This window comes from Scheffersomyces spartinae (genome assembly GCF_019049425.1).
Source record: "Scheffersomyces spartinae strain ARV_011 chromosome Unknown scaffold_2, whole genome shotgun sequence".
Lineage (NCBI taxonomy): Eukaryota > Fungi > Ascomycota > Pichiomycetes > Serinales > Debaryomycetaceae > Lizanozyma > Lizanozyma spartinae.
In genome coordinates, this window is record NW_025065049.1 from 1 (window position 1) to 11,368 (window position 11,368).

An 11,368-nucleotide genomic window follows, 5' to 3' on the forward strand; every position below is an offset into this window, starting at 1 on the left:
ACCTATACGGGATATTTTAAATAACTCAATTTAGGATTTCTACAATATTCTCTCAGCTATTTGTTTGCAACCAACAGATTACATAATTGTGTCTTATACGATCCTGCATGCTTCTGACACAATACTTCAACATTATGGTGGCGTATTTATAGCCTACTGCTAATATAGGATTAGCAAGCTTGCTAAGAACAATTTATCATTGTTCGTCATTCCACGTGGCTAGCTATCATTTAAAATATCCTGACTTACCTATACGGGATATTTTAAATAACTCAATTTAGGATTTCTAGAATATTCTCTCAGCTATTTGTTTGCAACCAACAGATTACATAATTGTGTCATATACGATCCTGCACGCTTCTGACACAATACGTCAACACCATAAAGGTGCAAAAGATAACAGAGATTTGCTGCTCACCCAGAATAGAGATATGTTTCTTAATGACGGAGGCGATGACGGACAAAACATTCCATTCCAACCGTTCCTTGTACCAGAGAGGCCAGTGGATGTGATACTTGCTTACGATATGACGGCAGATTGGAATGGGTATCCCAATGGAACCATTCTAAACCAATCTCAGAGAAGATACCATAGTGCAAATAGCAGTTATGTGATACCATGGTTCTCCTTACCTGAGAATAAAAGCAACGACCTACGGCAAGCAGTATTTCCCTTTGTTCCCTCGGAAGAAGAGCTAATAGAAAACGGATTAAACAATCATGCTCTTTTCTTCGGTTGTGATAAGCAAAGAGATCACCCAGTAATAAGTACCTTCATTGCGAATTTTTCGATCTTTTTTTTTATTTTCTATATGAAGTATCTGATATTATTATTTTATGTGTGATTGTAAGTTGAAATGCTGAAATGTCGCTGTGATTTTACGATTACTTATTTTTATAAAATTATTAGAAGGATTTTAGGTGTCCTTACTCAAACATTGCTAATCTTGTCCAAACGTACACTTACTTGAATACAAGCTAGTAGTTTTGGGTACATATGCACAGTGGATCTTGAACTTTTGAATTGAACCTAAAAATTTTAATACTAGCTTTTCATTACGATAAATTATATCTTTGAAACGAAGTAATAAAAATATTATTACAAATAATTTGATAGGTTCCAACATTTCTTGGCACTGGTAACGTACTTTCTACTACATCTGAATACACAAAAAGTATGAACATTAAATAGAACCACTGTACTAGTGGGTCTTGAACTTTTTAATTGACGTTGGAGGCCTGAAATTTTAGTGTTGACTTTTCTTGTAGAAAGACCAGCAGATCTTTTGTACTTTTTGGAATGATTTGAAAAAGGGATTTGAATAAGAGTAATAGGGGTATTGATTTGACAATCAGTTGATGCAGATATAGTTACATCTTTTGCATCGTCATTAATGGAGAGTTCACATTCTTGGTCGTAGATTCAAGTTAAGGGGTATCGATAGTAGTCTCAGCATAACAGGAAGAAGTTGGGTCAGCCTCCGCCGTGTGAGGTTGCTTGGAGTTAGTTACGAGTGTGCTTCGTAAGTGGGTAATGATTGCGACAAGAGTGACTTCCTGCGAGTCCTTTGCAATTCAAGGAAAGCTTGTGAAACTTGGAATGAAGAAACAATGTTGTGAACTTTATTTTTGAGAAACTGAGAAACTTATTAGATTGATAGATGATAGTTATTATCGGGTTTCGGTTCTGGTAAATGAAACGATGTACTTCTAAGAAGGGAGTGGACCGTTTAAGACATGGAAGAGACAGTTATCCATTTGTTGAACATTATTTATGGGTACTGGTTAGGTAAATGAGGATAATTTGGGTATCAGCCACCAGGAACAGGGATATTTGGAGGAAGGATGAGGTGGTTACACAAAAGCCCCTATCCTCAGGTCACTTTATCAACAAGGAAACATAAAATCTAAAGCGAGCTTGAGGATGTTATTTTCATAAAAAGCTTTTACATCCACATACTTTTCATCTGCACACGAATGATCCATTGATCACAATAGGCAATATATGAAAATGTGATCCCGAAATCATTCAGAGCTTGACCTCAAGACTTACGCATGCCCTTTAGCTAAGTAGATTCTCCGCTCCATCTCGTTAATTAGAATGTGTCCCATTTTATAAATCTAACTGTAGGGTGAAAGAATAGCTATTCTCCTTTGTCTATTTAGTTTGCAGAGAAGTTTGACTTTTTTTAGTTAAAATTGTATTCACCATGATAGTATTTCTTTGAGCAAAATGTTCTATTTCTTTTATAACTGAGCACTTTTCTATCAATGCAATGATCTCACTAATTATTTTTAGCAAACATACCTATCAGTAAGGCATTAAATGTAGTGTCTCATCCACATGACACAAAATGATATCGTATGGCGCAAAAGTTTCTTTCTTTACCTTCAATAAAGCCTGCTCAATTCAAAGTTCCCCATACAGGCATGGAAACAAGTGTGAGTATTATCTCAACTCTCGCTGATCTTAGTGCATACCCCTCACCTCCACACTGCAAGAGTCACTTGTGGTCGCCTGAAAAACCCATGACATCTACTTATTGTTGCAATGCTACTACCAACATCTAGCTCAAAGAAAACTCCCAGAGATTACACCTTTCATAGTCGCTCTAGTTCTAAAGGAGAATAAGATCTATAACTTTTTCGTATCAAAGTATATGCAGGCCCATAAAAAATTCCGGGGAAGACATAAAGTGCAATCGCCAACTGCTGGATATTGCCGATAAGTTTGTGCATTGAGGTCGGTGCCATATTTTAGTTATAACCAAAAGCCTTTCGTTGCTGTGAATAATTCAAGATCAATTGTGTAGGTTTGTTACGTTTTGCATACTGTTGCTCTCTTGTTAAGTGCAGGCTTACAAATCAATTAGTAATTCCAAACATTCTATAAAGGTTCCGCCCCCATAACACCACGGGCTAATTATTATACTACTCAATTCATTCCGTATAAGTCAATTAAATCAAACTCAGCCATGACCCTTCCTAAAACACAACAGGTGGTATATTTGGATGGTACTAGTGAAGGATATGACACTATCAAGCCAGTATTTGACTTCCCAGTTCCTACAATTGATGGTCCAACGGAAATGATTATTAAGAATAGATATGCGGGAGTCAACTATATTGAATCGTATTTCAGAAAGGGGATCTACCCCATTGAAAAGTTCCCTTATGTCATGGGAAGAGAAGCACTGGGTGAAGTTGTAGCAGTTGGAAAGGACGTTACCAAGTACAAGGTGGGGGATTTTGTTGCTTATGTCAACCCCAACACTTTTGCCCAATTTAACAAAATCACAGAAGACAAGGTCCAAGTTTACAAATTGAAGGATGGAAGTCACTTGAAGGAATATGGGGCAGCGATCATGCAATCTTTAACCGCTTTGACATTCATTACTGAAGCTTACAATGTCAAGAAGGATGATATAGTTTTGGTGTGGGCAGCGGCTGGTGGCGTTGGTAAGATTTTGGTACAATTAATTAAATCAAGAGGTGCTAAAGTGATTGCTCTTGCTTCGTCTAAAGAGAAGCAAAAGGAAGTGCTTGCATTAGGTGCAGATTATGTTATTAATTCTAAAGATTCAGATATCACTGAACAAGTACTTAAAATCACAAATGGCGAGGGTGTTCATGCCTCGTTTGATTCTGTTGGTAAGACATCCTTTGAGACGTCCTTGAAGAGTTTAAGAAGAAAGGGTACGTTTGTCAGTTTTGGGAATAGTTCAGGACCAGTGGAGCCATTTCCGGTAACCATTTTAAGTCCTAAGAATATCAAGTTTGTTCGCCCTCAAGTATTTGCTTACATCAGCACCGACGAAGAGTGGAACTTCTATGCTAGCCAAGTTGCAGAATTGTTGGACAACAAGAAGTTGGTCATTGACATTTACAAGGTATACCCCCTAGAAAAGTATGCTGAAGCAGCTGCTGATTTGGAGAGCAGAAAAACTTCCGGTAAGTTACTATTGGACATTCCTCAGTGATAGAGGTCTCTGTAGTAGTATATAGGTGCAAATCTATGGATGTAATCAAATTTGTTATGATTATTATAGCCGAGGTCTTGACTGTTCGTAACGTAACAAATCATCGGGTGTAGCGACTCCATAAACAAAGTTCCCACTCTTGTTTGTAATAATTGCAAAGTAGTTACCATCATTGAAAAACGAAGCAAGATCTTCCAAAGGACTTAAAGGTGTGAGAACATGATATTTCTTACCAGATGATGCTGTTGGTCTAACAATCTTGGTAGAAAATCTTTTCCTATCTGTCAAGTCGCTTTCACTTTTGTTATCTCCACTTTTTTCCATCCTTTCACCGTTTATTTCCTGGTTAAACCGAGCTCTTGATCGTTGGTGGAACCAGATCATATATTCGTGAACAGCCGCACCAGATACAGCTTGGACCGTGCCCTTACGTAACTCCTCCACATGTAGAACACCGAGCAAGCGCTTGTTATCCTGATGTACTACTGGTAGATAAGTGAAGTCGTTCTCATACAGTAGTTCAAGAGCTTCTTCCACTTTGGTGAGAGGAGTGATCGACAACGCAGGCCGGATATCCAAGTCCTCGATCGTGGCTCCACGATAGTCGCGGAAATTAAATAATATAGGGCCCTGTGACATGTGTTTGAATATGGACGATTTGTAATACTGATAGAGGTAGTATTGGATCTTTGCTCCATCTTTTCAAGTCGGAGCTTATTTTTTTCCCCGTGAAATATACGGCATATAAAAGTGGAAATCGACATCTGCATATAATCGGGTTAATTGGGCCGATATTTCGTGGTATGGATTCACGTGACAAATGGTGAAATATAGGATAACTACGTACATAAGTTATTTAAGCAGCTTCCGCTGTTCTGTATTGCTTGGAGTCACCTCTACTTGAAACAGCTTCTTTAACAGAGCCCTCTTCAGTCACGACACGTTTCCATACTTCTTCATCGTTACCCACATCAAGCACTCCAATTCGCATAGTAGCTAATAAGTTAACAGCAGCAGTCAGATGTCCATAAACACCACCGTAGAACGCTTTTGTTGCGTCCTTCCCGTGAGATGCCTTTAGCAATGCAACACCACCAGGATGTTGGTCCATAAATGGGGTAATGTCGTGAATAATGTTTTGGATGATGATGTAGATACGATCCAGAGCGTTGGCATTAACGATTCTATTCAATTCTCTTGGAGTGATCAATGGAAGTTTGGAAAGTGGAGTACCCCAATTCAATTGACTCTTTACTCTGTTGATCACTTGTTGTTGCTGTTGAATTTGTAATTGAGTTATCAATTCAAGTGGAGTCTTTGACAATTCTTCTACCAATCCTAGACATGAAAGTCCCCATATAAACCACTTTGTAGGGTCATAATCAAATGCAGAGTGTCCACATCTGTAGTCATGAGGGAACTCATGATGAAAGTTCTGTCGCAGTTGTCCATAAGTTAAAAAGGATATCAAAGGGTTGTTACAATTCTGGGATGAGTTCTTCTCACTGAACACTTGTGTTGGAAACAGAAATCCAATATTAGACATATGACAAACAGATTCAGTTATAAGAATAGCTTGTTGGCAAAGAAGCATACGAAGAACTCCAGGATAAATAATCCCATTAATAAAAGTATCATGGCAAATATATTTAGCCACCAAACCAGGAATCACCAAAGTTGTCACCATCAGCAATGGGAAATACCACCGTCTTTGCCAAAGAACAAACTGGTTGATTTTATACTCATAATCACTACGAAGAAGTTCAAACTCGGTATATTCTTGAGGAACATCAACATTTACTTCATTGACAATATTCCGAGCACAATGATAATCTTGTGGGAATTCTTGTTCAATGAATTCCTTATAGAAAGTAAGGATCTTAGGTTTTTTAATTAGCCAGCCCCAATGTGCCCAAAGAAACCCTCTTTTTATCAGATGAGGGTCCTTGACGGTATCATCTGTAAATTGATGATGAGCTCTATGCAAAGCTGCCCAATTACGAATACTTCCAAGACCCAAACTTGCACCAAATATTCCAAAGGAAAACATGAGTGGTCTAGACCGCAATTTGAAGGTATTGTGAGCAAAACACTTATGATAACCAGCAGTAAAGCTGAGCAAAGTGATGTTAAAGTAAACCACAGTAAATATCAAAGTCTTGGTATTCTGTGGTGATATGGACATCTGATTATATAACACATATAACAAGACTAGACCTGGAAATACAACTACCGTTGCAAAGTTGGTATAATGGATTCTTGTTAAAAAATCACGTTTCCGTTTTCTTATTTCATTAAGTTGAGTTTTCTTTAGATGCTGAGCTTGACTGAGTAATTTGCTATGAGTGCCACCGTCGTTATTACTTCCTTTAGCCCTTCGAACCCTAATAGATCTTGTGGCACCTTCACTCATGTTATGAAACTATAATTACACACCGTTTGAAGACTTATATGTATATGTGATGATGGTAAGTGTAAGTTAATTACATGATGTGTAGCCTTCGTACTGGTGTGCTAAAACCCCAGGATTTAAACATTACGTAAGCAAACATAAAATAATGATTACATAAGCAAACAATGGAGGCAAAATATTACCTAAGCAAACGACTATCGAAAATTTCCAACTCTCTATTTTTTTCTTGAACGATAATGAAAACAACCACCATACTTAACTCAACTCCATACAAACATAGAGCAAAAAATGTCAGGGATAATACGCGTTCCTCCCCCACACGATGGATCGGCTCCCCATCCTCCACAAGTCCAAGCAGCCCCATCAAACCGTCCTCGGGCAAATCCATCTTCGCATCCTGCTGTGTCGTATACACCCACAGATATTACCATACCCGAATACTTGTATGAGAAAGTACCCTCGTTGGAATTATACAAACGGTTAAAGGCAGCAGAAAAGGATTTGGATTTGCTTATTTCTCGAGATGCCTTAGACTTCCAGCTGATCCAACAGAACTCAATGCACCCTTCCAATTTGAAACCAGAGAAGGGACTCTTGAGAGTCTTTATCTACAATACTTGTGAGAACCAGCCCTGGCAAAATCAATTGCTTCAGGAACAAGGGATGCCATTGCCAGACCCTGCGTCTTCCGAGGCGTCATGGACCTTGAGAGTCGAGGGACGGTTTGTACAAGACGGTAATGATGTTGAAGATCAATTGAAGTTTAGCTCCTTTTTGTCCGGTATTACAATAGATTTGATCCCTAACGAGGACTATCCTAATTTGACTAACACACAGGGAAGTATTATTGAATGGAGAGACCCCCTGCAACCCATGCACCAACAGCAACAACAGCAACAGCAACAACAACACCAGAAAGAGTTTGATGGTCTTGATGTCAAAAGATTAGGTATTTTCAACATCAAGGCTAAAATAACATTGATGCTTAAAAACCACTCCAATTCCTTTTCTTTAACTCCAAAGATGGCCCAATTCTTGAGTAGAACCACTGCCAACCAACAAGAAGTGGTGTATATGATCTGGAGATATATTATGTACAATGATTTGTTTGATCAACAGCAAATGTATAACAAAGTTCCTGCTATAGCCGAGGAAATGCTTGCTAATGTCAACCCTGAAGTAGAGACAGATGTTTCTACTGTTATCTGCGATGACTTATTAAAGGATTTATTAGGTGTGGAACTGTTCAAGATCTATGAACTATACAAATTAACCCTGGCTCATTTAAGACCCTTACAACCTTTGATAATAGATTATGAAGTCAACACCAGAAAGTCCACCACGTTGGGAGAAGTTGTATTGGATATTCCTGTGGAGTTGCCAATATCTATATCCAAGATCCAAAAAGAAGTGGTTGAATTCAATAAATCAGCCTTTGAGAATATGGCCAGAACAGATATGACGATTCAACAGATAAATAATAGGATTTCTCTTGGAATCGTTGCTTTGCAGAATGCTAACCTTAGAGAAAGGTTTTATAGAGAATTGTCCAATGATCCAGTGACCTTCGTTAAGAATTGGGTACAGACACAGCTGGATACCTTTAGAGGACTTAAGAGTGACGAAGGATATGATGAAGAAGTAGTAAGACGCGCTGACTACTTTATTGAAAATGAACTGCTTTTGAAGGAGAAGATCGACTTGCTTTTGGGATCAACCAGATTGTGATTTATTATTAATATTTTTTATCAATTCAATTGTCGTCATCTTCGTCTTCGTCTTCTTCACCACCTGAATAATCTGAACCACCATTGTCTGCCATACGAAGGTCCATTTCAAAGTCTGATTCTCCACTATCGTATGTCTTTCGTACGCTTGAGAGTTCGTTATAATTGACATCCTTCCTTTTTCGTCTGTTAAGGTTATTACCTTGAAGCTCTTCATGACACAGAAGCAATGGAAGCATCGCAGACAAATAGGACCATAAATTTGTTCCGCTATCGTAAAACTTACTACTAGAACGAATTGGAATAGGATGATCTGGGAATCTTAATTGCTTTGAAAGAAACTCAAGAAACACAGTCAACTCCTTTGTATTAGAAGCAACCTCATACCAATAATTATCATTAACGGTTTGTACAGTTTTATCGTCAACTATTTCGTTACCATGTTCATCAAATTCCACTCCAAAGGAAGTCAAACTCTCAGTTAACATTTTATGCACATCTTGAACATAGAGTTTGAATGACGAGGACTCACCAATGTCTATACCCTTTCTATGAATAGCCGATTCCATATTTCTAATTGATGATAGTCCACCAGCTTTGGCATCTGCCATTCTACTTAGGAAAAACCTACCCACATGTAACCCACAATCACCAGCAAAGAAATCCAAAATTCGTAATGAACTTTGGTCTTGATAAATCTCCTTGGTGATATGCGCACTTGAATAGTTGGAATCGTGTGGTGATAACAATCCAAATGATTGAACGTACCGAGAAACATACTCGCTATCACCATATCCTTCGTAGGAATCAGCAATGTATGTTCTGATCAACTCTGAAGAAGTCAATGACCATTGAGCAAGTATCCTTAAAAAGACCAACCTATCTTGTTGATTAGGGATTGCAGTTAAGCCAAGGGTATCGAACTGTGGAAGAAGGAAAGGATTAAACGGTAGACCAGCAATTGAGTCGAATCTTGATTTCAATTCAGCCGATGCTCTCAGAAGAGATGTTACTTCTTTCTTTCTATTGAGTATCAATGACAAGAGTTTAAAAAGCAAGAGCTCCATTTTCTTCACAGCAGTATCATTAAAGGCCAGTTCTTCAGACAGATCTTCACTAGGAGGTCGTATGCAAACGTTTATCGATGGTTCAGATTCAGGTACATGTTGGGGTTTAACGTTGGCAAGACCCAAGCCATCTTCAAAGTCTTGAGGACCCAAGTACCCCACGTGGATAATGTCTTTAAACTTGGTTAGAAACATTTGTAGATATAAAATGTCTTTGGCATAGGGCGAAGGAAACAAGGGGAACCCGAAGGCTAGGGGAAGCTTACTTTCGTTGGTAGCATACGTTGACGACTCTATCAAACGATCGTCATAAAGTTCATAGTGTAATGGTGAAAGAAGTGTGGAGTTTGTTTTAGCATTCCTTCGTGACCGTATAAACGATGTTCTGCTTGCACCAGCGACCATTGATCTTTTATAAATGGGTGTCACCGTAGACGTGACCTGTTTATGAGCAGTCACAGTGGCAGCAGTAGTAGTAGCAGCATCAGCCACACGGGCGCTATTATCAATGTGATCTATAAGATTGGGATCCATTGCATCGTCGTTAGGAGGGCTCAATACAAGACCAATTTTATTATCAAAGGAAAGAGTCGTTTGCAGTTGTCGTTCCCGGACTTTATTGATAGTTAGTTTCCCCTTAGCGGTCGATCGTTTGGTACCTGTTTTACCCCCACGAGAACCAGGACCTAAAATCGGCTTGTTATCAAACCGGAACTTGGCATAACGCGCCTCATTGAAGTTATCAGACGAAGAATTCTCAGGCGCACTTAAATTATGTTTGATGTTCTTTCTTGGTCGTCCTAACCGTTTAGTCTTTTTGTCTGGATCGTATTGGACCAACTTAATTATACCCGATTGGGACTGTGGTTGTGGATCATCATGGTCGTCATTGTCCCATTGGGTCTGTTGTGGGTATTCAGCGGCCGCCTTAGCCACGACAGCTGCTACATAGTGTTGTTGTTGTTGTTGATTGTCTTCATCATCTTCATCACTATGTTGGGTGGTGTTGATGTATGCGTGTAGGACGTTAGAAAGCAGTGGGTTTTCCAAGTCTTCGTCCAAATGAGACTGTCGCAGAGATGATACGTCGCTTTCGTAGAGCGCAGGACTAATATTCTCCATTTGTTGATGAATGGGGTACATATGCATATATATTCTATCACCAGAATAAATAAAGTATAAACTGAAGTAATATTTATTACGTAAGCTTTTGACTAGCGAGAACACTAAATACAGGATCACATATTAGAATTACGCGTTCCGTGTGGCCATCAAGAAGAAGAACCATATAACTACTGTTGCTACTACCGTTACCACTACAGTTACCACTACAGTTACCACTACAGTTACCGTTACAGTTACCTATCCTAATACACATACCACACACTATGGACAAGTTTAGATACGACTTGGACGGTCAAGGAGGATTCACAGGATCCTCACAAGATGGAACATCACAACTGCGAAACCCCGGGACGCGACGCACCATTACTCCCATCACCATCAAGCAGTTGGTAGAAGCCACTCAAGAAGTGCCCGATGGAGATTTCGTTGTCAATAGCTTGGAATTGAACTTTGTCTCCATCGTGGCTGTAGTTCGCAAGGTGGAAAACTTGAACTCCTCCATTGCCGTTGGAGTTGAAGATGGTACAGGCGAATGTGAAGTAAGACAATGGGTTAATGAACAGAAATCATCTCCAGCAGAACAAGAAGAGTTGCTCAAGAAACATCTCAATAAATATGTTTACATATATGGAACCATTAAGGAGTTTGGACAAAAGAAGAACATTCAAAACCCAATCATTCGTGCTGTTGAGGATTCGAATCAGATCCTTTATCATTATCTTGGAGCCATCAATTGTCATTTGAAGGCCAATGGTGTATTTGATAATAACAAAATGTCGCTTCCCAAGGATAATACTAATAATGTTGCACAGGACTCTTCGTTGTTTGTGAAACTGAGTGGAGGAGGCTTGGAAGATGATGTATTTAATATCATCACTGAATTCAGTCCTTCGTTGCCTGAAGGTGTGCCCTGTCAATTGATCTCCACCAAGCTCGGGATATCTAATGACGAGGTCGTAGAGGTTCTCCAGTCGTTGATGCACTCAGGCCGTGTTTTCAATGGGTCTGGTGACGACAACTACTTGCCTATATGAGTTGAGTACAAATAAGAATAAA

The 11,368-nt window shown here is 39.1% G+C and overlaps 6 protein-coding genes across 6 annotated transcripts; 3 read left to right on the top strand and 3 right to left on the bottom strand.

Moving 5' to 3' along the window:
• Window positions 1-2,975: 2,975 nt before the first annotated feature.
• Window positions 2,976-3,980, top strand: ZTA1 (NADPH:quinone reductase; the record flags this gene model as incomplete). The annotated part of the gene is made up of 1 exon (XM_043192828.1): window positions 2,976-3,980. One exon carries the CDS (start codon window positions 2,976-2,978, stop codon window positions 3,978-3,980), a length of 1,005 nt encoding a protein of 334 aa, XP_043051216.1.
• A 63-nt stretch (window positions 3,981-4,043) lies between these two features.
• On the bottom strand, window positions 4,044-4,619 carry KQ657_002053 (uncharacterized protein; the record flags this gene model as incomplete). Its single annotated transcript, XM_043192829.1, has 1 exon — window positions 4,044-4,619. The coding sequence occupies one exon, from the start codon at window positions 4,617-4,619 to the stop codon at window positions 4,044-4,046; it is 576 nt and encodes a 191-aa protein (XP_043051217.1).
• Window positions 4,620-4,836: 217 nt separating this feature from the next.
• Window positions 4,837-6,393, bottom strand: OLE2 (Ole2p; the record flags this gene model as incomplete). The annotated part of the gene is made up of 1 exon (XM_043192830.1): window positions 4,837-6,393. One exon carries the CDS (start codon window positions 6,391-6,393, stop codon window positions 4,837-4,839), a length of 1,557 nt encoding a protein of 518 aa, XP_043051218.1.
• Window positions 6,394-6,681: 288 nt separating this feature from the next.
• On the top strand, window positions 6,682-8,121 carry SNF12 (uncharacterized protein; the record flags this gene model as incomplete). Its single annotated transcript, XM_043192831.1, has 1 exon — window positions 6,682-8,121. One exon carries the CDS (start codon window positions 6,682-6,684, stop codon window positions 8,119-8,121), a length of 1,440 nt encoding a protein of 479 aa, XP_043051219.1.
• Window positions 8,122-8,146: 25 nt separating this feature from the next.
• Window positions 8,147-10,309, bottom strand: KQ657_002056 (uncharacterized protein; the record flags this gene model as incomplete). The annotated part of the gene is made up of 1 exon (XM_043192832.1): window positions 8,147-10,309. One exon carries the CDS (start codon window positions 10,307-10,309, stop codon window positions 8,147-8,149), a length of 2,163 nt encoding a protein of 720 aa, XP_043051220.1.
• A 266-nt stretch (window positions 10,310-10,575) lies between these two features.
• Window positions 10,576-11,346, top strand: RFA2 (Rfa2p; the record flags this gene model as incomplete). The annotated part of the gene is made up of 1 exon (XM_043192833.1): window positions 10,576-11,346. One exon carries the CDS (start codon window positions 10,576-10,578, stop codon window positions 11,344-11,346), a length of 771 nt encoding a protein of 256 aa, XP_043051221.1.
• Between the last annotated feature and the right edge of the window lie 22 nt (window positions 11,347-11,368).